The 25,556-nt window shown below is 54.3% G+C and overlaps 1 protein-coding gene across 7 annotated transcripts; it reads left to right on the plus strand.

Moving 5' to 3' along the window:
• Positions 1-3: 3 nt before the first annotated feature.
• Positions 4-25,556, plus strand: KLC4 (kinesin light chain 4). Of its 7 annotated transcripts, none has more exons than XM_048299219.1 (16): positions 4-110; positions 10,757-11,023; positions 11,210-11,440; positions 11,762-11,840; positions 11,926-12,151; positions 12,458-12,545; positions 12,865-12,966; positions 13,275-13,448; positions 13,605-13,704; positions 14,198-14,250; positions 16,739-16,806; positions 16,888-16,996; positions 17,760-17,909; positions 24,429-24,553; positions 24,663-24,720; positions 25,082-25,556. In XM_048299219.1, exons 2-16 carry the CDS (start codon positions 10,775-10,777, stop codon positions 25,169-25,171), a joined length of 1,902 nt encoding a protein of 633 aa, XP_048155176.1. In that variant the 5' UTR covers positions 4-110; positions 10,757-10,774; the 3' UTR covers positions 25,172-25,556. The 7 variants fall into 7 exon arrangements, with proteins under 7 accessions (XP_048155176.1, XP_048155180.1, XP_048155182.1 ...); XM_048299223.1 differs by having other exon boundaries at positions 17,760-17,882; XM_048299222.1 differs by lacking the exon at positions 4-110 and adding an exon at positions 153-248.

A 25,556-nucleotide genomic window follows, 5' to 3' on the forward strand; every position in this document is an offset into this window, starting at 1 on the left:
AAGGGGCTGCGCCGCTGAGAGGGCGGGTGGTGCCTGCCGTGGGTCTCGCCCCGCCCCCGCCGGGACCGGGACAGCGACCGGGACGGCCATCGAGGTATCGCGCCGAGCAGGTTGGACGGGCGGAGTTACGGGGGCTCGGTCGCTCCTCTTGGCGGCCCTGGTGGGGGGAGGACACGCAGAGCCCGGCGGCGCAGGCCAGAGCGGGGGCGGCCTTCCCGGGGCGACGCTCCCCCGCCGGCCGCGGGGAGGTGGGACCCCCGCGGGGAGCTGGGGAGATCCCTGGAGTGGGGCTGGGGCTGGCGGGGCTCGGGGACCGTGGCAGGGCGCCCTGGCCGCCGGGGCAGCGGAACGAGCGGGGGCGAGGGCAGCGTTGGGGCCGTGCCCGCCGTGCCCGGGTTCGGCGGGCCGCGGTAACGCTGCGGGTCGGCGCGGTCGGCGCTAAGGGTGCCGCCGGCTCTGCGGACTTTGGAGCCGGCGAGGCGCGCCCTGCGAGATCAGCCCCCTCCAGCCCCGGGGGAGCCCTGCTGGTGCCCGCTCTGCTCGGGAAGCTCCGGGTACGCAGGCTCGGTGCTCCTGGCCTCCCCGCGGGCAGGGCCGACTGCCACGCAGGGACGGCCGGCGGAGGCCGGGAGTCCTCGAGGGAGGAGCGGAATGTGTATATGGCAACCGTGGGTCAGCCCTAAGTCCCGGCCGTGGCTGTTTCCAGGGTACCGTGGGCACAGACTGCGGGATTCACTGCTCTGTAATTAGTCTGTGTCTTCGTTGCCCGGAATGGCTTTCACTGTAACACAAATAGTGTATGTTTGCAGTCCTGCTGTGTAACTTATGTGACATGTAACCGTGCCATAGCTGTATGTACCCCACAGCCAGCCAGGTTTGCCCTCCAGAACTGGGGAACGGAGGACAGCAAGGTGCTTTAGGAAGCAAATATGTGTTGTGGGATGAAGCAAGAGAGAACCTGCATGTCAACATGGCTGGGCTGTTCCTCCTGGGACACCTGGGGGAACCTGTGGGGAGGGACAGGAGCACCAGTGCAGTACTGGTTCAGGTTCAGGGAGATGTAGGTAGCTGGGGACATTGTAGGGAGCACCATGCCAGTTGTGTATTACCGGGGATAGGATGGCTGTAGCAACAATCCAGGCTGGATCCTGTGTCATTGTCTTCTCTCTGAGCAGAGCAGCCAGAGACTGAACAAATGCTTCCCAGCGGTGCCCGGCCCAGCCCCGCACTGCACAGTGCGGACAGGGCTCCAGCCTTCCCAGATCTCCTGTATCTGGCCATTGCTGTAGGCGCAGCGATAGCAACCACGCAGCTGGAGGGTTCTCTGCAGCTACACCAGCTTGGCTTTAGGGGCTGGGATGGGGTCAGCAGTGGGGACACAGGCGAGGGTAGTACCAAACAGGATGTAAAACCTTCCACCACAGGATGGAGGGTGGGATGGAACAGGGCTTTGGCGGGCTGAGCAGGAGCCCGATGGTGGCCAGTGCTCCTTGGGCAGCATTTGGCGGCACCGCGGGGGCTCGGCCCCGCTCCTGGGCGCTCGCGTGGATCCCTGAGGAGGGAGCTGTGAGCTTGGCGTGCGTGGCGCTTTCTGCGCTCCCGGGAGAGCGTCTGACCGTCCTGTTCCCGGAGCCTGTCCGCATCCCTCCCCTCCCCCTGCCGCAGTGTGGTTGGCTGCCGAGCGCCGGGTGCCTGCGCCGCCGCTCGCTCCCAGGGCAGCGCGGCAGACGGAGCCGCGCAGCGCCGCGGCCGCCGCTCCTCCGCCGCCTCCGCGAGCACCGGCGCTGGACAAGCCGCTGCAGGCAGCCAGGTACCGCTGCTCTGCGGCGTGGGGCGGGGGACATTCCCATCCGGTGACTGAGGCGGGCAGGGTGCCCAGCCATCCTGGAACAAAGGACCGCTTTGATGCGCAGTTTCGGGCAGAGCTGATGAAAACTTTTCTTTCCTTGTGAAGCTTTCACTTAGCCAGGTGGGCACAGAATTTGTCTGTGGTGGTTCTGAGGGGTGAAGGGATCTTTCTGGCTTGTTTGTTTCAAGGATACGCAGCGGGCGTGCCTCCTGCTGCCAGACAAAGCCGGAGAAACGATGACGGAGGCAGGTCATACAGCACTGGCTCTCAAAGAGCCTTGTTTCGCCCCAAACCCTCTTTCCATTAATTAACGGCTTCCTAAGCTGTTCCGAAGTGGAGGTGCACCCTACCGAAGGTGGTGGGCTGGGGGAATCGCTGGTAAGCTTCTGTGAAGGAGACGATGCGCCTGGGAGGAGGTGTCTGAAGAAGAGCTGGGGGATGGTGTTGCGGTAGAATGCTCTGGCCAGGCAGCCGGGAGAAATCTGCACAATGGTTGGGAGGCAGCAGCACATTACCAGAAGCCGCAGGCTTCCCTGCGTCTTGCCTAGCTGGTATCTGGCATTCTGCTGCAGTTCGATGCTCGGGTCTCCTCTAGTGCCCTTGGTCTCCTCTCTGCCACCTTGGAGATGTGGAAAACACCCACCCCTGCCTGTGCTTGTGGGGAAAGAGGGTGGTGTTCAGCACACATCAGGTCAAAGATCTGGCCAGCTCAGACACAGGGTAAATAAACATGGCTGTGCTTTGCTGTAATTGGCAGAAGGAGCAGGAAGCATGTGTTCTCTCATCTGCTGTTTTGGAGGAATGTCCAGGTTGAAACAACAACATTAACCCCAAATACCAAAATGGCTCTTGGGGCACAAAGGACACGTGGCAAGATTCTGACCTTGGCAGAGTTGCTGGATAAATGCTTCATTTCCTGGGAAAGAGCCATGGAGCTCCTCAAAGAGCTCTAGCCAGACAGGGGAGCCAGAGATAAACCAGATCCTTTGCTTGTTACGCAGGTAGAGGTTTGTCCCTGTGACTTTGCCTGCCTTGCTGTGGTTTACAAAACCTGTTTGCTTCTGGAAATAGTAGCGCAGTCTTGCAGCCTGCAGTCAGCTGCTCTTTGGGGGTGCTCCAGGTACACCACAGAGGGAGTGTGGGCACACCAGAGCCCATCAGGGCACACAGAATGGCTCCAGAGCTCCTGCTGGTCCCATCTGCATCCTGCTTATCTCCCATACTGCTCAGGCACATCCAGTGCATAGCCCTCACATTAGACAGATGCCTGCAAAGGCACTGGCTCCTGGGAATTACTCTGCCTGCTTTAATACTGCTTCATGCTGTCAGGGCAAGGTAATGGCTCTCACTCTGTTTTTTATAGTGCAAGACTCCCAATCAGATTCTGAAGCTGGGAAGAGATGCTTGCCCTGGCTCCATTCCAGCTGCTTAGCTCTTGTCTCCACTAGCCTGGAAACATGTTTTAATGGTGTTTTGCTGTAGTCCCAGGCGCAGCAGATGCAGAATGGATTTAGTGAGCTGCTGCAGACATGAACAAGTTTAAAAACAAGGTCTTATCAGCTGATCTCGAGGTGCCAGCATAAGCTTGCTGGTGGGAGTGGTGATGACTGCTGTTCTCATTCCAATGGCCTGCTGGAAGGTGCAGGTTTTCCCAGCCAGCTGGGGTTGTAAACAATATGATGTACAATCAGAACAAAATGGTTTTCTGCTAATGGCAAAAATCGGTGCTATTTGTTTGGTTGGTTTTGCTGTTGTTGGCTGTTTTGTTGGGGTTTTTTTTACCCCTTGTTGCTTCCAATGTCTGTATTCTTTGGTAGTAACGAGTGGACTGAGACCTTTCTGGTCTTGAAAGGAATGAATGATCTGATGCAAAGCCAACCAGATTACCTGCACTGTCTTCCTCGGAGTACATATCCATATTGGAATTGGATCATGCTTTGATAATACAGGAGTTGCTTGCTCTGGTCAATCAGAACAAACACCAGTACCTTTTGTCTTGTCTGTTTCCAGCTGTGGGCTGGAAGGTGGGAGGGGGATGGGAAGCTCCCGTGTTCTTTCTGTAATGGTTTGAACATGAGTCACTGTGGCCAAGTCCTTGTAAAGCCACCTTATCACCACCTTGCCCTGGGTTTCAGGGAAGGGTATGTGATGTCATGTGTTTTATTAGAGATTATAGGTGGTAGGGAGCTAAAGCTTCTGGGACAGAGAGGAGTGTTAGGAGGCTCCCTTCACGGTCTTTCCCTTCAGCTCCGGTCTCCTTGTGGGAGAGAGCTTCTGCTTGAGCTGCAAATCTAGTTCCTTAGTCCTTGTCCCCTGGGCCTCTTGCAGCCTGCTGGTTAGGACAGACATTCCCAACACAAGCCTTCCAGTATCTAGAAAAAAACCCCAGAGCTTCACAGTCAGCTAGAGCTGGCATGTGTCAGCTGCTGAAAGAAGCAATCCTGGCCTTGATCCCTGGACAGCCCTCCCTATCCCCTGGACAGGGATCAAGGCACATCAACAGCGCAGTCAGCTTGTACTGTGTTATACACGACTCTGAAGATTGGGGAAACTGGTTGGGCAAAGTCTTTCTGGGCTTGGAGACCGCCTTCAAAGCCATGTGAGGAGGTGCCTGGATGCCAAGGAGAGTCCTGGTTTTGGGGCATAGGAGAATGAGTGAGACAACTTCTTGCCTTCACTGCATGCTGTGTTGCTGCAGGTGGATTGCTTTGGGACAGAGGGACTGTCCCTGCGGGACCCTGCTGGAAGGAAGCAGGCACTGCATTCCCTTTCTCTGGGCCTCGGGTCATTTTCTGGTGCTGTGGTGCCTCGCTCCTTTTGTCCTGAGGAGGTGTTCACTAAAGGCAAACGCATTGACTTTACCTAGGAATTCAGATGAAGACTTTTTTTTCTTATCATTCTTTTTTTCCTCCCACAAGAGGATGGCTAAGTCATGGTCCAGGGGTCTGAAGAGTTTGTGGGATCTCCGTTTTGGGAGATGGTCCTTTAGCTAGACACAGATACCTGATCAGGTACCTGCTTTGAGTGAGGGAATGGGCCAAAGACCTCAAAGCATTCATTCCAAGTAATACTCTTCAAGTAGTACTCAAGCCAGACTCTTATTGAGGGGAAAGTTATAACACAACAATGCCTCTGTAGTACTTGAAGTCATCTGTGTGTTGGTTTAACTCTCTAGGCTGTCTGCAGTGCAAAAAAGGTCTGGGCTGGAGGCTGACATTGGGAAAGAATTTTGGACAGGAGATGGGACTCTAGGTGTCCCCTTTTTTGGCAATAGGGTGTAGAAACTTGTTGAGACAACTGGTGGCAGAGAATGTAATGGACATTAGAGTTTGAGTGACGTCTTTTGACTTTACAATTGCAGCTCAGGGATATGCTGGGTATGAGGTCCCAGGATGGTGACTCCTGCTTGATGTCCTCTTTGTGTGTTCTTCGTGGCTCTAAGGGAGCGCACAGGTATTTCTGGCAATGGTAACAAGCACCACAGAGCACCATTCCAGCTCTGGGCCTCACATGAACCTCAGCATTTCTTGTTTTGCCCATATTAGAGCAGCTCTGGAAATACCAACTTGGATGTGGAGCTCAGCAGCACCGGTTTGTCCCTTTTCTGTGGTTCTGCTCCAGGTGGCCTGGGGTGGTAACTCTGAGCGCAGTGGCTCTTCTAGCAGTGGTGTGTCAGTGTGCAGGTGTTCCTGGCAGTGTCGATGTGTCCGGGCTGTGCAGTGGAAGCCTCAGAGGCTCTGCACAGCTGACTATAATCTCCTACAATCTGTTTGCTTTCTGACACTAATATCAAAATAAGAAAATTGGTGCTCATGACACAGCCTCTTTGATAGCTGCAACTTTGTCACTCTGTTTGCTTTTTACTGCTTTTATTTTATTTTTCAGCATCCAGAGTATTAGGTGTTGGTTTTGTTGCAGTGTCCCTTAGGAGTGGAGACTCACTGTCTTATTTGCAGTGTCACTTCTAGCTTCATTGGACGTCAACCAGTCATTCCTGAGACCCTTTGTTGTTCAACAGTAATGAGCTGGCAGAGGTCCAAAGAAAAGCAAACAAACAAAACAAAAAACCCTTTCTGCTTTTATCAAGTCATTTTGCTTCCCAAATGTATAACCTTGCTGTTTCTCCAGGTAGCAAAAGCATGTCTCACAGGAGGAGACTGGGATAATTATGGTGAAGCAAGACAAAGCCCTGTGTTTCCATTTCTAGATGCTGCCACTGGTATCGATCTCTCAAATGTGGTCACTTGTTCTTGCTGTGGGTCAGACTTACTCTTTTCCACAGGAAGCTTTTTTCTAGAACCCAACTGTCTTCAACTACCTTACATCACTTATATCCTTAGATCACCTTCTCCTACAGAAGAATTTGCTGCTGAAAATGTGTTTCAGTTCTTTACAGAAAGTGCTGGCAGACCATCTGCAGTTTGAAGGACGCTGCAGTTATTGTCTTGTGCAAGTTGGGACGGTACCTTGTGTCTCACATGGGTCCAGGGACATGCAGAGAGGCAGTGAACTGAATTTGTTGAGTTGTTTGTAGACCTGAAATCTCTGTCCTGCTGTAGTTGACTCCTGATTTCCCCGGTGCCTTTCCTCCCCCATCCCCATAGCCTTCTAGCATTAGGCATCATAACCTAAGCTTTAAGATGCATTTGGACTCATTTAATCTGGCATCCTTGTACATGTTGTGGGTTGAAGATAGAAGCAGTGAAGCTTCCAGCTCTTTCCTCTTAAAGGTCTCGCATATGGGAGCAGTTTGAGAGGCAGAAGAATGAGCTGCTGAAATTGCTGATGCTTAGTGATTTCGCGGTTATGCACTTGAATGCAGGAGGAAGGTTTTTGCCTGGCAGGATGTAGTTGCTGATGGATTCCCAGCTGATTGCTGCAGCTGCCACAAAGCTCAGTGCACGCATGTTCCTTCCCTGTCCTCCAAGCAGGAGCAGAAGAGGGGAGATGAGATGGGTGTTGTCGGAAAGCTGGGTTATTCTAGCAGCTCACTGTAAATAGGGAGGACGTGCCAACTAGAGCGGAAACGTGCGAGTGGAGACCTGGGCTGGGACACCTGCAGGTCCATGAGCACTGCAGCAGGATAAGCTGGGTACAAGGCTCTCCATCTCTCAAGGAGCTAGGTGGAAAAGCATTCTTTCTTCCTGTTCCAGTCTGAGCCCCACCCTGCAAAAGGCAAACCATGATGTGTCCCTTCATCTCTGCAGAAAACCTCTGAGTGTTTTCTGCCTGGATAAAGGACACTCAGTGCACCTTGCTGAATGTAAAGGAGTAGGTAAGAGTCCCTATACAGCAGCCTCAGCCTGCCCGACCTTGGTGTTTGCTGCCATAGCAAGTGTTTCCTCTCTGGAGAGCTGAGCACCGAGTGTAGACCTGTCAGGGGAGAGCTAAAATAAGGCAGTTTGGGGGAAAATTCCTGCTTTGGAAGGATAAGTCAGCTCCTACCAAGGTTTGTTGCTTTTCTTTGCTGTACAAGAGGTACCAGCATTCAAATGACTTCTCTGCAGTCTCCTGTTTGTTTTCTTGTTGAGCAGTTGTGTGTTGTTCTTAGGTTTTGCACCCTCTGTCCAGCCTGGACAATCCTCTGTCCACAGTTGAACGTGGAAACGTGTTGGTACCTAGCAGAGCTATGCTTCCAGGATGTCACCCTAGGGGAGAAAGGCCAATTATGTTGGTATATGTAAGGTTACAGATGTTTGCACAGCCAGTGAGAGAAGAAAAGCCTCTATTGGTATTCCTTGAAGGACCTGAGGATGTAGTTGCAGGTAGGATGAGTCTTATATGCTGTGGATCAGGATGTTTTGATTTATTTTTCCTTCTCAGTCTGAAATCTTTGCAGTTTCAAAAAGCAAGCTGATTGTGAGGACTGTGAAATGCGTGAATGTTTTCTGCTGGAGGGGCTGAAGAAGGAGTGTTGCTGTAGTAGAGGTGCTGGTGGTTTAACACAGCAGTTTCACAGTTGAGGAGTAGTTCTGTGTACAGTGGAATTAATGAGGCTGATTTTCTATGGATCTGGGTCTTGTCTGTCTGACTCTGTTACCTAGCAAGGTGTGAGCTCTGGTGGCTTTTTATCCTGTGATATGTTCCTCTTCCCAGTATGTTTGTATTGCACATTTTAAAGATGGCAGCAAGATCTCTGCAGGGACATAAGTGATGCTGCCATGAAAACTGTCAGCACTTCACAACTGGCCCAGTACCCACAGGGACTTGTACAGCTCAGCTGTGTGAGTTTTAGAGCAGAGTTCTAGTTTTTTGTATGTTGGGTATGAGGCCATTCCTGGGTGTGTTCTTGTGTCACAAGCATTGCCTATGGGCCAGAGAACTCCCACTTGCCTGTTTCCCTGTTTGCAAGTGAGTCTGGGGCTATGTTTCCTTACAAGTTGAAACCAGTGATGGGGCCATTTAACCCTTTAGCAGTTATTATTACCTCGGGTTCTGTGGAAGAGGTAAGTGCCTGCTGAGCCTTCCTGGGAAGCTGTCTGGACATCTTTCAGAGCATGAGAGTGCTTGGCCAGATGAGGCAGCACTAACACCCTTTGGGCTGCCAACCTCTTTTCTCTAGGGCTGGGAGTTGTTGCACGTTTCTTCCTGAGTTGTGCTCACCTGCAGAAGTCTGCCTTAGGCAAGGCTTCCCTTATTGCTTTAGCACTTCATCCCACTCCAGGTGTGGAAAAGGTGGGAAAAAGAATAACAGGGGAACTGTTGACCAGAACGTTTAGCTGCCAGTTTCTGGAGAATGAGTTTGGAAGATAGGATATGAGTGGAAACCAACTCTCGAGACAAATTTTTCCTTTTGAAACAGTAGTCTATGTCCTCTGTCTTGCCCTTAATGAGGTTTTTCATGCTATTCTTATCATATGGTCTTCTCTGAAGCAAACTGGCATAAGTCATGGTCCAGATGAGACTATTTTGGTATAAAATACCCAATGTGCAGGGTTAACTGCATGTGGAGCATGACAGATACCCAAAAGTGAAGGATACAGTGAAGTGTGAGTCAGAATTGGTGCTGATGCTCAATCATGAAGTGAATGTGAAGTCAGCATTGTGACTTTGGGGGAGGATGACTCAGTTCTTGTTCAGAAGTGTGAACAGAAACCCAGTCTTCAAAAGACATGAGGTGTTTCTGCCCTGCTGAGGGTTCGGTAAGGTCTCTGCTGTGTGTCGAGGGTTTGCTCCCCTTCCTGAGGGATGGATGTACATCATTGGAACAGAAACCAAAGGAGGGTTGAGAGGAGAGTTCAGGCCTGTAAAATGACTGGAGGAAGAGTGAGGCTAAAGAGGAGGAGATGAGTGGCTTTAATAATGAGATGTGTGTACTTAAAGCAGCTGTCCCAGTGCTGTTTGTCATCTTCACTCTAAGTGCTGCAGTGAGGAGGAAGCTGGGCCTCTCAATTGCTTGGGGCCCATTGCCCAGTAGCTCCCTGGCAGCTGGACTGTGGGATCACCTTGGGCAGAGTGCACAGGTGAGGAGGAGCCCTGCCAGAAAGGGGAGCTCTGCTCTCTCTGTTCCTGCAGCTGGGGCAGTATTTCTGTTCTCTCAGTAAACCAGGCACAAGGCAGCTGCTGAACTAAGAGCTCAAACCATGCAGAGATGGGTCCCGCAGGAGGTCAAAGGCAGATCTGATGGCAGCAATTCCCTCACCTCCTCCTGTGTAGATTCTGGGCAGCTTGCCAGCTTCCTGGCAGCAGGGCCCTGGGCACTCAGGTTGCAGAGGCCTCTGCCAGCTCCAGGAAGCAAGGAGGTGCTGCTGGGCAGGTGCTGCTTGTGCAGGGCATAGCAGGGGGCTGGTTTTGGGGTGACCTGATAACAAGGGGGGAGGTGGCTTTACTGTTGAGTAGTGTGAGGAGGCTGCTGGGGTGGCCCAGCTGGAGGAAGAGGCTGGGACTCTGCTAGATGAGTGAGTCATGGAGCAGCCAGGGTCTTGCTGTAAGGGGTCTTGCCTTCCTCGTGTGTCTCTCAACCTCTGGCCTGTTGTGTTTCTCTAGCTCCTGGACTTTGTATGCAGGGGTCTTGCAGCCACACTGACATTGTGGGTTGTAGCACGTGGTGTCCCTGTGCAAAGGCAGTAACTGGGTACTTTCCCATTGTATGTCTGGGGGGAACCGGACATGGAAGGAGTACGGAGTCCTTAGGCCATCCAGAGGAGTCCTTGGGCTGGCAGCAGGGTGAATGAAGATGGAGAAGTTGGTGTTTCAAGTTGCACCTCCACAAGGATTATCTTAGTGTGACTGTAGCAGTTGGTGTATGTGAGCTTCCCCAGTCAGGCAGTGGTGTGGTGTGTCCTGCTGGTGGCATGTCCCTTAGTGCCACAATGGCAGTTCTGTGCTGAGGCTGCAATCCTCAGGATGTACTCTTCTGGTCAGGCAGTATTTTGGCACAGTGATGCCACTGATGCCTCCCTGTCTGAGACACTCTTCCAGGAGATTTTCCTTTGAGGAAGCAGAAAGCTTTCAGCTGGCATCCCTCCACTTTGTGTTCCCTTTCTTCTGCAGGTGTTGAACTCTGACAGCCTCTCTGCATCAGTGGTTTGTGGGCAGAAGGTGTATAGATTGAAGCCCCAGCTGCCAACCACAAATCTCTGCTCTTAAATGGAAGCTAAATTAGTCTTCCCCCTGCTGGGAGTGTGGGGGTGTTGGAGGTCAGCACTGGTTGTAGCCTTTTTGTCTCCTGTCCACGTGGGCCACCTGCGCTGGTTGCCAGCACTCCCGGCCACAAAAGCAGAGGCATGTGCCCTGACAGCTGCCTGCTGCCAAAAGGAAAGGGGAAGATGAAGGAGAAGGGCTTAGAGTAGGCAATCAGTTAAATGCTGTCTCTGACTGCTTGAAGGAGGTTGTGATACTTGTGTCTGGTTGTGACTCTCTGAAACAGCCCTGGGGCACTCAGGTTTTCTCTTGGTCTCTGTGCAGGCCTGCAGGAGTAGGACTATGTCCACCATGGTGTACCCAAGGGAGGAGAAACTGGACAAGCTGAGCCAAGAGGAGATAATTTCCAACACCAAGCTGGTAATGCAAGGGCTGGAAGCACTCAAGAATGAACACAACTCCATCCTGCACAGCTTGCTGGAGACCATCAAGTGCCTGAAGAAGGATGAAGAAGCCAATCTCGTGCATGAGAAATCCAACCTGCTCCGCAAGTCAGTGGAGATGATAGAACTGGGGCTTGGAGAAGCTCAGGTGAGAGTGGTCGGTGATCCCCTAGGTGTTATCTGGGATTGGCAGAGGAAGGGTGGGCATGTGGCCATTTCCCATAAGCTGCAGGAATGGGAAGGGGCTAAGTGTAGGTGGCTAGCATGGGACCCTCAGCATGTGTGTGAGGGAGAGACAAGAGTGTGGTTGTTACTGACTGAGACTCTTAACAAGGTGATGATGGCCTTGTCCAACCATCTGAATGCCGTGGAGTCAGAGAAGCAGAAGCTGCGTGCTCAGGTGCGGAGACTGTGCCAGGAGAACCAGTGGCTGCGTGATGAGCTTGCCAACACCCAGCAGAAGCTGCAGCGTAGTGAACAGACCGTGGCTCAGCTGGAGGAGGAGAAGAAACACCTTGAGTTCATGAACCAGCTGAAGAAGTATGATGAGGATGTCTCGCCTTCGGTATGCCCCAGTCCTTTTGATCAGCTGCTTTTGTGGGTCCGGGAGGTTGGATTGGGAGAACTGCCTGGGTGTGATAACATTGTCCTGGATTTTGCCCCTTCCCAGCTACCGTGCACAGCAATGCCTGTAATAAAGGGGGCCTGCATGGGGCAGAGTCTCTGGATTTTGTTCTGTGCGGGGAGATGGTGGCAGAGACAGCAGGAGAAATTGAGTGTGTTGGTGGGCTGAAGAAGAGCTGAGAGTTTGGCAACTGACTCAGCCCAGGCTGCTGCTGCTGTCTCTGCTGAGAACCAACAGTATTTGTGATTCTCATCCTCTCAGGAGGAGAAGGAGGGTGACTCCACCAAGGACTCTCTGGATGACCTATTCCCAAATGAGGAGGAGGAGCATGGTCCTGGATGTAAGTGTTTGCTCATGTATGGGTGCTGCTGTCTCTGTTCAAGCCTGCTGGGCCAACTGTGCCATGTTTATTTCTGTGCCCACAGTGCCCCACCAGCACAGCAGTGCCGTGGCAGCTGCCCAGCAGGGAGGTTATGAGATTCCCGCACGCTTGCGCACCCTCCACAACCTTGTCATCCAGTACGCCTCGCAGGGACGCTATGAGGTGGCTGTGCCGCTCTGCAAGCAGGCACTCGAGGACCTAGAGAAGACATCAGGCCATGATCATCCTGATGTGGCTACCATGCTCAACATTCTAGCACTAGTGTACAGGTGAGCATGGTGGGGAGGGCAGGACTGGGCCAGGACAGGTTTCTGCACCTCTGGCTTCCCTTTACAGCACATCCTGGGGCTCCCCCAGCTGCCAGTGGTTTGCCTTTCAGAAAAGTTTTGGCCTAGATGGGGTATTTGGTTTGCCAAACTCCCAGATATAACTAGGGACTAAGTAAAGCAGGGAGGAATGGAGAAATGAAAGGTCTGTGAGGGCTGGATCTGTGTGGAAGGAGGACTATCCATAGTTCTGTCTGCTGTGGGCTCTGGTGTCCAAATCCCAAATAACTGCTTGACTTTGCCCTGCAGGGATCAGAATAAATACAAAGAAGCAGCACACCTCTTGAATGATGCTCTTTCCATCCGTGAGAAGACTCTAGGCAAAGACCACCCAGCGGTGAGTGTCTCCCTCCTCTTCCAGTCACTTCTTCACTTTTGGGTGCTGCTGGGGCACTGTTCCAGCAGTTTTACTGCTCCAGTGTTTCCTGCTGGCTGGTTCAGTATGGCCTGTAAGGAGTTGGCTTCTCTTGGATCCTGTGATATAGGCAGGGCAGGATCTGTCTCCTGTCTCTGGACCTCCTTCTCTTGAGAAGCAGCAGTACTGCAGGCATGGAGGAAATGGGACAGTCACTGTTACTGCTGCTTGCACCCCTTGTTTGGTCCTGCTGGAATTTGCTTTGTTTCATGCAGAAACATGTTTCATTCTGTCTCTGTAGGTGGCAGCGACTTTGAACAATTTGGCTGTTCTCTATGGCAAGAGAGGGAAGTACAAAGAAGCAGAGCCACTGTGTAAGCGGGCCCTGGAGATCCGTGAGAAGGTACGAGTCTTCCACACTTTCTCCTCTCAGCTCTCCCTGTGGGCTTTCTCCCATTACCTCAGTGCACATGGGAAATCCAGGGCCTATCTAGTCTCTTCAGCTGCTGATTCTGCCACCGTCTTTCCTGTCTCTCCAGTGTTTGCAGCCCTAGAGAGGCCTGCCAGGAGGGGGAAGCTGGAATTTCTCCTCTTTGCCTCTCCAGTCCTTGGCTTTTATCTGACACAGTAGACACTGTAGTCCCCCCAGCACATGCCTAACTCCAGGAGTCCGCTGCAGTCTTTGTGCCTTCTCTTCTTTTGTTCACCCAGGTTCTAGGCAAAGACCATCCTGATGTGGCCAAGCAGCTGAACAATCTAGCCCTGTTGTGCCAGAACCAGGGCAAGTATGATGAGGTGGAGTACTATTACTGCCGGGCCCTGGAGATCTACGAGAGCTGCCTGGGTCCTGATGACCCCAATGTGGCCAAGACCAAGAACAACCTGGTGAGGCCCTGGGGAGAGGCTGTGTAGTGTTGGGGAGGGGTGCTGTGGAAGAGGTGAGCATTGCATTATAGCTTAGACACAGAGCCATAGCAGCAAGATGTGGGCAGAGTTAATCTGTTTCCCAGTGGGACTGGAGCTGTTTTGTTTTGGTTGCAGGCTTCCTGTTACCTGAAGCAAGGCAAATACAAAGATGCAGAGGTGCTGTATAAGGATATCCTTACCCGTGCTCATGTGAAGGAGTTTGGCTCTGTGGATGGTTTGTACAGCAGAAGCCCTTGGGGCTGGGGAGGGGTTTCCTGTCTCTCAGCCTAGATTTGTCTGGTTCTGGTGTTGCCCACACTGAGGGATGGGATGCCTTGCAGGGCCCCTGCTTTGGGCAGCCCTTGAGATGCTGCCATTCCAGTGTCTTATGCTGTTCCCTCTCCTCTCAGAAGTCTCAACCCAGTCTTTATAGGGTTGGGAATAGTAAATGGCACAGTCATTCCCAGGCATAGGCTGAAGTTTCTCCTGTGCACCTGGCACATGTGCTTCCACTGGGAGGACTTGTTCTTTCCTTCCCCTGTCCTGCCCTTGCAGTGTTGGTTGCCTTTCTTGGGACTCGGGATGAGGGAGCAGGGCGGAGGATCTGGAAGTGTTGTCACCTCCCTCTGATGAGGTGCTAGCTCTGGGGACAGGGTACTGAGCTGTACAGGAGGCAAACAACAGCATGGGGTGGTGAATGGACCTGTTTTGCATTCTTCCCCACACAGATGAGCACAAGCCAATCTGGATGCATGCAGAGGAGAGAGAGGAGATGAGCAAGGTGAGTCTGATCCCAGGGGGTTTGATCTTCTCTTATCACAGCCTATCTCTTATCTCCTCCTTCCTGGAGAAGCTGCAGTCTGAAGAGCTCCCAAGTCCCGGAGGTGTCTGGAAAGCAGGGATACAGCACTGCTGCTCCCTGGGGCAGCAGGGAGGGAAGGCCCTTCATAGAGCAGGGTGTTTTTCCTTGAGCAGGGCTGTTCAGTCTCTCGGCCATGGCTGCATGCTCTCTCTGGTTTAGTGATTGATCCCTCTTGGGCATGCAGATGATGGAAGATGGAAGATGGCAGATGGCAGAGGGTTGTGCTGCAAGGCCTTGGCACTCCGTTCCGAAGAGCTGCCAGTACCCAGAGCATAAGTGGCTTCTGAAGCAGCTCTAAGGCTGTCTAGGGAAAAATGGAGGTCAAGAAGAAACTGCTGCTGTCACCTCTCTTAGGAAATGGAGCCATGTCTGAAAAAGATGTCTGCACGGGGCAGGCCCTAGCTGGCCTCTGAAAGAGGATAGAAATGGACTGTGCTTGCCTTGGGCTAGGCTGAAAGGCAAAGCTACTGCTGCTCCTGTAGCACAGGCCCTGCTCTGTGGGCAGTCAATAAATGCAGCAGAGTTGTGTCTTTGCTTTTGCCACGTCTGAGGCCCCATCTGCTTTTTGGCAACTGGTTGAAGCAGCAGAATGAAGGGTTCTGATCTAGTCCTCTACCTGCAGTGGGACTCTCCTTTTCTTTTGCCCTCAGAGCAGGCCCCAACCCTACAGAGTTCAGGCAGCAGTCTGGCAGGCTTGACTTAGGGACTGATGAGTCCCATCCTGTCAGCCCTGAAAGCAGGGCACTGGCACGTGCTTCCCACCGGCATCCTGTGCCTTCCCATTGAGCTGCTCTGTGTGGCTCCCAGTGCAGAGCACTGCTCAGCTTTACACTGTTCTGGCTGCTGTACTGGGAAGGCTCTGCTGTAAAGAATCTGCACTTGCTGCAACACCATCCTGGAGAAATCCAAGTTGGAGTAGAGACCAGGCTCCTCTTGCCCCCTCTGGGATTGAGACTCTTCTGATCATATCTTTGGAGAATTTAGGGGTCAAATGTAGATAGCTGTAGTAGGGAGCTGTGCTCCAGATAATGCAAACTCTGCCATGGGGCAAGAGAGCATGCTCAGGGGCCCACAGCTGGAGTAAGATTCACTTTACATGTGCGTCTTAGGCAAGGGCTAAGCCTCTTTCCCTGACTCTGGGGCTCCCGTCCCCAAGGCAGCTGTGCCTGTGCCCCACAGCAAAGCAGGGTTGGCATTCCTGTCCAGGCAGCAGTAGTCACAAACCTGCTTGTACTGCTCGCCCAGGAGCTGAGGCTGATGTACTCTGCCTTGTGCTGTTTCCTTATCCTCTGTTAAAGTATATGAAATTCCTCTGAGAGAGCTTCGCTGCTTTTGTCCCTTGCCCCTTGCCCCTCTTTCCTGACAGCAGAGAGAGGCCAGCTCATGCTGGCCTTGGGCAGGGCCTTGGGCACAGCTGGCAGCCCTGGCCTTCAAGGTTTTATCTGCCCCAGAGGATTTGACACCTTTCCTATCAGGTTCAGAAACCCTTTAGGGCTGCCTCTACACAAGCTTCAGAGGTGTATTGAGTCCTGAACTTCCCTGTCCCTGGTGCCTGCCCAGGCTGTGTAGGCTCTAGTGTGAAGAAAACCACATGTGCCTGTGGCACAGGGAGACTCAGGCATGTGGGATAAAGAGCGGAGAAGTGCTGTGGGACTGAGTAAGAAAAATGGTCCCCATGGAGACAGTTTCTTCTGGGCTAGAGGGGAGCTCATGCTGTGAAGCAGCGGCTCCCTGCACCTGCTTGATGCCACAGTCCCACGGACCCTGGGCTAGCAGCTACTGCCCTGCAGTGTGGGTTGTCCAGATCGTCCTCCTTGAGCATCAAGCTCTGCCTGCTGTGCTGTTGCTCTGGCCAGCAGCCTGTTTGCAGCTGACTGGGACAGGGCCAGCCAGCTAGCTTTGGGGTGCAAAGGGGACTTTGGGGTGGGGAGGGCACAGCTAACTGGGCTAAGCTGCTGTGGGGCAAGCCTGACCTTGTAGGCCAAAGGCTGGGATGCAGCTGGCTGATTCCTTTGCTAGTCCTGGCTGAGGGATTTAGTGCCCGTGGTGACTGGCATACCTGTGGAGTTTTGTCTCCCTTTTGCATGTTGGTTGGGGTGTCATGCCCTTCATTATGCCATGAGAGTGGGCTGTGTTGTTCCTGCTGCCTTTGGTACTGTGGAAGGGGGTAAGGAGGTGGGATTATGCTTCTTCCTGGAACTAAGATATCACTTTTGCTTGTGGCCCAAATATGTTGCCTACCAGGAACCTGCTGGGCTTCATCACTGCATTTGCGTATTGTGTTTCCAATGGTTGGGCTGGTGCAGGGGTGCAGCCTGGGGTCTGACCCTGGCATCCAGTGGGAGAGCACAGCCCAGAGAAGGGCAGTAGGTATGGGACTAAGCTCTCATCTCTCCTCACCCTGCAGAGCAAGCACAGAGACAGCACTCCCTATGCTGAGTATGGTGGCTGGTACAAGGCCTGTAAGGTTAGCAGGTAAGAGCTGGTTTGTGGGCAGCTGTGGACTCCGGAGGGGTGACCCCAGGGCTCCTGCTCACCTTCCCTCTGTTACCTCAGCCCAACTGTGAACACCACTCTGAGGAACCTGGGTGCGCTATACCGGCGCCAGGGCAAGCTGGAGGCAGCCGAGACCTTGGAGGAGTGCGCAGTTCGCTCCCGGCGACAGGTAACCCCAGAGGGACCTTCCCTGGTATTGGGGGCACTGCAGGGCTTGGGGTGGTGGGTTATGGCACTGCCTTTGGTTGGGGTGTGGTGAGGGACTCTCCTGGACCTCTCTGATGTTCTTGGTTTACATTCCCATGACAGCAGAGGGCCTTGGTGGTTGGGGTTGCATTTGTGCAGAGGTGCACACGTGTGTAGGTGTGTAGGGTGGTGCATGTGTGCATGGATGGAGCAGATGTCCATGTGTGGATGTGTGGGGAAGGCATGGCTCACTGAGTGCAGAAATACTGCAGCTGGGTTAAGGCAGGTTACTGGGCTTTGTCAGCTGCTGGGGAGACCTACACTTACTGGGAACTTTTTTCTCCAGAGGCAGACCTAGAATTTCTTAGAGTATCTCTTGCCTTAAACTCCTCTCAATCCTCAAATAATAAAGCAGGAGCTATAAGCACCTAGCACAAAGACTGAAGGACAGCCAAATCCTCCACACTTCAAAATGTGGTGGAAAAAAGCTGTCAGGGGTAGCATGCCCTTGTTCCACAGGGTTGGTTATGCCCTTGTGGGGACTCATTGAGCTGGGAGTTCATACAGAGACTACTAAGTGCAGGATGGCATTTGGCTCCATCCTGGTTGTGCTGGGCAGTTTTGGCTATGTTGGGGCAGTGGCCAAGAGAGGGAACAGGAACCAAGCACAGTGATGGTCCAGTGGATCTCTAGAGGGAAGGAACACAGACAAAACACGGTTCTTCCTTATCCTTTCCTGCTTGCAGGGCATTGACCCGATCAACCAGACAAAGGTGGTGGAGATCCTGAAGGAGGGGGATGGCACAGAGAGACGTCGGAGCCTGGGAGGCAGCGTCAAGTACGAGAATGCCACAGACGGTAGCGAGGAAGTGAGTATGGGCGTGGAATGGAGCGGGGTAAGTACAAGACACCATCAAGAATGGCCTCAGCCGGCTGCCAGAGGAAAGGGACAGCCTGGCTGAGGGCTGTCCCCGCGTGGCCTGTCGTGGCATCCTTGTCTGCCTCCATTCATTCCCTGCACTTTTCCTTCCCCCTTCTGGGCATGAGCCAGCCAGCCCACAAAGGTGCGTGTCTGGGTCTGGCTTCTGGTGTACAGAACAGATATTCCCAGCTGAGGGTTCCTGCTTCCGGGGGAGCTGCCAGGCCCTGGCAGTGCACAGCATGAGCTGGTCCTGGTCTGCCCTTAATCTTAGGCTTGTAACCATATTAACATCTCTCCCTGCTGCTCCCCTCTGGAGGCCCTGGCTGAGAGCATCAGCCCCATCTCGGACTCCCCCAGCCTGTGAGAGCCATTTGGCTGGCTGTCCTGCACTGTGCCACTGACAATGCTGAGCCTGGGGAGGGTTGTGTGTGTGTGTGATATGCCTGGTGTGTCTGTGACTGACTGACTGACTGCAGGGCACAGGAATAGTCTGTAGTCAGCATCTTTGCTGTCCCCCTCTCCTGGTCTCATGCCCTCGGCAGGCTCTGGCCAAGCAGAGGTGATAAAAGGCAGGTCTTTTTGGCAAGCTGGGCTAACCAGTGAAGGCAGTAGAATGGTGTTAGCTGAGGCACAGGCAGGGCAACCTGAACCTGTCTAGGCTTGCTCTGAGGCTGAGGGTGACTTTGGTCACTAGCTCTGAGTTTGGAGAAAGGTGGTGATCCAGGTCTGGAACAGGTGCCTTTTGTCTCCTGCAAGCAGGAGGATGGGGAAGAGGCAACAAGTGAGCATGGTGCTGGTGGGTGCTTGGCTCAAGGGCTGCTAGAGCTGTTAATGCTACATTCCTTCTGCAAACTCTGACTGAGAGCATAGAGTAGCTGGGGTTGTTGCAGCCTGGCACAGGCAAGACACTGAGCACACAGAGTCCTTTGCTGCCCCCTCACATTTGCTGTCACTAACCCTTTCCCCACCTGGCTCTGCTCTATCCCCACCTGCATGAGCTCCCTCCCTTCCTCTTTTTCCTTCCCTGTTGCCATGACAGCCCTTCAGCACCCAAAGCCTGAAGCCTGCTGGCTCTCTTGATTGTGGATTGTACACAGGAGGTGGCTGAAGGGGATCTGGAGAACGGACCTCCAAGTGGACCCAGCAGCTTTGCCAGATGCAAGGCTGTCCTTTGCCCCAGGTCTTGGCATTAGGACCAAAGAGGGTCTTAGCTCTGGCAAGGCACCAACTCTGGGCCCCTGCACTCACCATTAGTAAGGGGGCTAGACAAGCACAGAGGGAGGGCTGCAGGTTTGGATTAGAATCACCTGGTCCCTGTGCTGGCTGGTGTCTCTGCAGCTCCTCCTGACTGTGCTTGGTGTTGGGTGATCTCTTTGCATTGGTGATGGTCTGGGAGACCTTCCTGATACTTTCTGAGCTGATCATCCTAAGGCAAGTAGGCAGTGCCACCCTCTCCCACAGCCAGTCCCAGACAAGTCCCTGCTCATATGACCCTTCCCCAGGGGTCTTAGCAGAGCTTCCCTGCCCCAGACAGCTGTAAATAGAGGATTTGAGGGCTAGCCCAGCACCCTGGGGGACACAGCTGCTGCCACATGACTCCTTTTCCAGCCTGCTGCACACATAGCCAGTCTTCTCTCTGAGCCAGCAGCCCTGCACTGTACTGAAGCTCCCTGCAAAAGAAGGCTGAGGCAGCTCCCGCTGCTCCTGTCTGTCATGGCGTGTTGTTTTCTGTGTTGGTCCAGAGACCTCTGATGTGCTGCCTTAAAGCAGCCTCTGCTGCCCTCCCTTAGCTGTCCTCTGCTGCAGGCAGGGCTGTGGGAGCCCCCAGGGTGCCCTGTGCCCATAGGCAGCTCTGGAGCACCCCAGGGCCTGGAGCAGCTGCTTGCTGCCCAGGTAACTGGGATGTGAGAAGAGGGGCATGGCATCAGCTCCGTGGTGCAGAGGCCTTGGCAGGTACCCAAGGCCCAGGAGCAGGGAGCCCTTGGAGCAGGAGACCCAGGCTGTTCCTCCCTGAGCTAAGCTGTTCCTGACAGCCCACTAAGCCCACTAGCAAAGAAGTGAGGCCGCAGTTTCAGCCTCACAGGACTCTCTCCCTGCCCAGATGTGGCCTGTGGTCTCTGCATGCAGCCTGGGCCTTGTCCCACCTGCTCCCTAGGTGACCTGCAACCTCACAGCCTTGTAAATTGTGTCTTTCTCCTCTCTGTGCACTAGGCTTAAATGCCTCCCGAGACTCCCTCTTTCCCCTCCACCGCAGTCACCTGGATGTTTGTGTTGTATCTTCCGACTTTTCCTCCACACCATCCCTCCTTCCTCGGCAAGAACTCCACGCCAGTCCCCCAACCCTCCTGGCGCGCGAGGGCACCGTGACGCCTGCAGAGGAGTGCCTGGCCACATGGCCCAGCTCCAGTCCCGTGGCCAGCAAGAGCAGGAAGAATCTGCGAGGAGCTGCCAGCTCCCCCAGGCCAGGGTGACGGGCCACTGTCCCCTTGCATGCCCCCACCCCTGGCCTGCCCTTGCACATCCCTGGGGCCCAGGCCTGTGGGGGATTGTCTTCACTCCAGGCTTGCCGGCTCCATTGTCACTAGACATCCTCAGCCCTCCTAGCTTGTTCCCTCCATCTCTACAAAGGCACGAAGATGGAGGGCTGTTATGGGACAGGGAGGCCTGGCCTAGGCAGGGCTGTCATGTGCCCAGTTGCTTTCTTCGCTGTAGGCTTAGCTGATATTAGTGCCTTGTAGCAAACCTGTGCTGGTCCCCAGTGAGATGGGCTCTCCCTGCAGCACAGGGCAGTCCCCATCTTGCTGCCCTCCTCCCTGCTGAGCTGTGTAACCCAGGAGCATTGTGTGGGTCTCTCTGCAGAGACACGGGAGTGTAGGGCAGCCCATAGAGCTACTGTACACCCATGGTGAGGTGAGGGGGCAACAGCCAAGGACTGTGTACAGGAACAGGGACTGGCCATCACAAGCATGTTTGGCAGCAACCTCCTGACTGGATGCTATAGCCAGGCTCCTCATCTGGCATTAAGGGGTGAATCAGCCCCCCCATTGCTACAGGGCTCTTAGGTGTGGCTGGTGGGAGAAGTAGGGGCGAAGTTGTTTGCTGTTCCTTGAAAGCAGAGAAGGGGTAGGAAGAAAAGAGAACTTTTTTGCAAGGGCCAGACCCCAGACTATTAGAAGTGGCTGAGATGGGGAAGGGACTGGACTGGAGCAGAGTGGTTGGGAGAAAAAGAAGATGCAAAGACGGACGTGAAGAAGCAAAGAGCTAGGGCTGGAGGTGCTCTGAGCATGTGGGAGCAGATGGGATGGCTGGAGGGAGGTTGCTTCGGGGGAAGGGGTTGGATTGCTCACAGGTCCTTGGGGCTGACTGCAGTCTGGCTGTCCCTAGCCAAGTGGGTGGGAGATCTGTAACCCTGTTACTGACAGGATCACAGTGCTGACCCTGAGGAGGTGTGGAGGTGGCTCAGCGCCTCTGATGGCTTCAGGCCTTCACAGGGTCTGGTGCTGTTAGTCGTTACTGGGATACGGAATGTGTCCGAGGGCCAGACTCCACTGTCTTGGGTCTCACACCCTTGGGTGCACACCCTCACCCCACCTCCGGTAGGAAGTGAACCTCCCAGTCCTCCTGTCTGGGAAGAAAGCTGGGGGGGCTGCAGGCAGCAGGATAGAGCCCAGGGGCCAGCACAGGACTCCTCCTTATTTATTTAGCTAGATCCTTACTTTCATGCTAGTCATCTGGCAGGTTGTGATAGTAAATGTGCTTCTGTCTGTCTGGGCCTGGCTTTCCTGTGGTGGTGCAGAGGCCTTGGGGTATATGCATGCTGCTCCCCTGGGAGCTTGTGCTTACTGAAAGGACCGTGGGGCATGGAGCCCAGGGCTGAATGCTCCAGGGCTGTACCTTCCCTGCATCTCTGTCCCAGTGCTGCTCCATGCTTCTGGAGAGTGGTGAGTTCCCAGTGCAGGGTGTGTTTGGACCTCAGGGCCACCTGCCCCTGTGCTTTGCCATGTCCTGGACCTGGTGCTGTAACAACCATACCTCTAATTAAAGGTAGACTGACCCAAATCGCTGCCCTGTGCTTCTTTCCATGCTCTGTAGGCCAGCGTCGGTCAGCCCCAGGGTGGTGGGTGCAAATGCTGCTGGAGCAGGTGTGGGGGTGCTTGGTGTCTGTCTGTGTGTGTACAGGGGCAGGTGCTGCCCCCAGGGCACCCCTCCCAGGTTGAGCATTGGAGATGAAAGACCCAGCTCCACTGTGCTTTTTTCCCTGTCCCCCAAACTGGAGTTGCTGCTAACCTCAGCTCAGTAACCATGTGTGGCAGGGCTGCCCTGGGGCATCTGAGCTTGGACCTTCCCCAACAGGCATTTCTATTTATCCAAAGAAATACCCCATTGTGTCCCTCAGTGCTGAGCTCCACACACTGCCAAATCCTGCCCAAGTCCTCTGCCTCCATGCGTTAGGCAGGGTGGGAGCATGCAGGGGAGAGGAGCTCAGTGGTGGAGCTGCTTTTTTTTTTTTGAATGCTCTCATCCTGGTGGGTGCAATGGGGTGGGGGCTCTGCGGCAAACCAAACCCATAAATGTTCTGAGTTAAAAATAACCTGTCAGAAAAGGGAGTGGGGGGAGAAGAGAGGCTATTTTTAACCCAGCATGCAGCAGCATTTGGTTCTGGTGTTGGTCTGCAGTCAGTCTGCATCACTGCAGCTGGGAAAATGTGGCTCCATCCTCCAGCCCTGATACAAGAGCATACTTCCTGGCCTGATCCTGCTGCCCTTGTACCATGGTCCTGCTCCCCTGTCCCAGCTGTGTTCCCTCTTCCACCCCTGGCTTGTGTGCCCTGGGAAAAGCAATAGTGCCTGGCATAGCAGTACCCTGCAGGGAGAGTGGTGACTTGGCGGGGACGCAAAAGACACCTCCCCACCTTTGCTAATGCTACGCACTGATGTTGAGCTCATCCAAAACCTGCCCGGAATGCCTCGTGCAGGAATCGAATTGTTTACTTTGCTGCTTTGGGTGCCCTCTGCATTTCTGGTGAGTGGGTCCCTTTGCAGCAGCAACACATGGCTCTCAACTTGGAAAACTCTCATCCCAATGAGAAAGTGAAGAGGTTCAAGAAGGGATGAGATGAATACCAGGAGAAAGGTTTGCTGGTAGGAAAAGTCCTGGTCAGCTGTTAGAGAGCAGTCTAGGGGTGGATCAACTTTGGGTAATCAGAGCAGAGAACCACTGGAAAAGCCTTGCCCAGGGCCACAGTCTGTAGTGGTCAGCACAAGGGGGTGACTGGCCTAAGGCACAGACCATGCCCACCTGCAGAGCTGCTTGGACAATGCTTGGACAGTAATTGCTGGTGCTAGCCTGAGCCACAAGGCATTTTGGTCATTAGGAGCGCTTCAAAGGGGCTCCCTCCCATCTTCCTGAGGAGTAAAGGGCTTTTGCCATCACTTTACCTTGATTTCTTCTGCCCCAATGTTCCAAGGGCCATTCGAAGCAGAGGCAGGGAAGACTGCTGTTATCAGGCCATTAGAGCAAAAGTAATTCCACATCAGCAGTGGTGTCACAACCTTATGTAACAAGCAGGCCAAGCCACAGGGAAAGAGCTTAGTGCCATGCTGACACAGTGGCATGGTGTGGTGTCATGCTGGCATCCTGTGCCTTGCATGCATGTGGAGCTAAGTGCAGGAGGTGGGCTAGAGCCTGTCAAGGGCTGAGAGCGCCTCGCTGAGTACTGGGGGCTTTTGGAGGCATGTGGGAGGAAACAGGCTGGAGAACAAGATTTCAGGCTGGAGCTGCCTGAGTTGCTCCAAAGGCTCAAAGCTAATTGTCTTGGGGGTGTTAGAGGTGGGACAAGGCTGTGTGTGCATTGTGAAATGGTGGTGTGTGGTGTGAGTGAGCCTGCAGGACCAGGGTGTGCATCGGTATGAGTGCTGGACAGAGAGGAGGAACAGTGATGGTGTGGTGAAGAAGGGCAGGGGGAGGGGGAGGATGAGGATGGTCTCTGGCCAGCAGCAACTGAGGAGAAAGTCCCAGCCGCATGTCCTGACCTGACAAAAGTATCCCTAATCTTGGGACTTCCATCAGGGCTTGTTGTCTTTCTGGCCACTGGGACCTCCTTGGCAGTTGCCGCCTGAGCTGTTCTAGGTGATGGAGCTGTGTCGTGTTCGAGCAGGACTGTGTGAGTGCCAGTGCCATTTGTGCTGGTGGCCTGGGGCAAGTCAGCAGCCTGTGTGGGTGTTGAGCTTGCACAGGGCAGGAGGGAGTATCAGTTTGGATGAGCCAGACAATAGTGGCAGGGGGCCCTGACTGTATGGCCATCACGTCCTGTAGAGAACCGGGTGAGGGGAAGCCATGTAGCGAGCAGTAAGCCTGCTTTGGGCCAGGGCTAAATCCTCAGTGCAAGTGGGCAAGAGGATGTTTGGAGCCAGTTCCAGCCACTCATCAGCAGCATGCCAGAGCCCGATCAGCGCCACTCAGCCATCACCCTGGCTTGTGTCTCTGTGTCCAGGATGGCAGTGGCACTCTCCAGCGCAGCAGCTCCCTGGGAAAAATCCGGGATGTGATACGGAGGAGCAGTGAGATGTTGGTCAAGAAACTGCAGGGCAATGGTCCTCTGGAGCCCAGGAACACCAGGTACGTGTGAGGGTCAGGCTGCGTACAGGGCAGGTGGGGGCCCTGCCACCTTGTGTGTCTGGGTCTGACTGCAGCATGATCACATCTGCTCTCCTCTGCTTTCTTGTAGCATGAAACGAGCTGCATCCTTAAATTACCTGCACAAGTCTAGCGATGCTTCATTTGAGGTAAGCACATTGTGAGTGGTGGGGCTGGTACAGGAATGCATGTGAGGCTGGGGGCTGTGTGGCCAGCGGTGCAGGGGGTGAGGGGCATAATAGTAGGTCCCGGGTGCAGTGCTGAGAACCCCTGAGCTTGTAGCCCCTCATCTGAGGTCAGAGCTCCAAATCTAAAGGTGTTGCTTCCAAGTACCCACCTCCCTCCCTGCAAAGCTCACACAGATTGGGAGTAAAGGCAGCAACTACTGTGTGTGACAGCAGCCCCAGGGCTGTCCTGGCTTGCAAGGCAAGGGGGTGCAGGAGTTGGGGTAGCAGCTTTGGGGCACGGGGGTCGATTGCAGGTACCTCATGGGCACTGTATTTTTTCCAGGGCACCCAAGGCCTCCGTGCGGAGAGCAGAGGCTTGAGCGCCAGCAGCATGGACCTGTCCTCCCACAGCTCCCTGCTCTCCTCCAACTGAGCTGGCGGCTCTGCTGCTGGGCACCCTGGCTTCGCGCTGCACGGGGCAGCGCCCGGCACCTCCCCACACCACCTACTCCGTTCTCCCCGTCACCGGTTCTCGTGCCACCGTCCGCCTGCCCAGCCCGGCCTCCCCCGGGGGTCCCTAGCTAGTTCGGGCACCGCAGCCCGCCCGCATGCTCCTCTGCTGCTCACCGGGGCCCGCAGCTCTGGTGGCCGGCATGCTCGGTACCAGTCACACACGCTCGCCAGGTAGAATCGCCAGCCCGGGGAGGAGGGTCGTCCCCGGGCCGGGGCAGCGGCGGGAGTGCCCCATGCCCCCGGGACGCCGGTCCCCCGCCGGATGATCGCTGTACTTTATTAAATAAAACCGACCCTAGAAGCGA

This window comes from Corvus hawaiiensis, chromosome 3 (genome assembly GCF_020740725.1).
Source record: "Corvus hawaiiensis isolate bCorHaw1 chromosome 3, bCorHaw1.pri.cur, whole genome shotgun sequence".
NCBI lineage: Eukaryota > Metazoa > Chordata > Aves > Passeriformes > Corvidae > Corvus > Corvus hawaiiensis.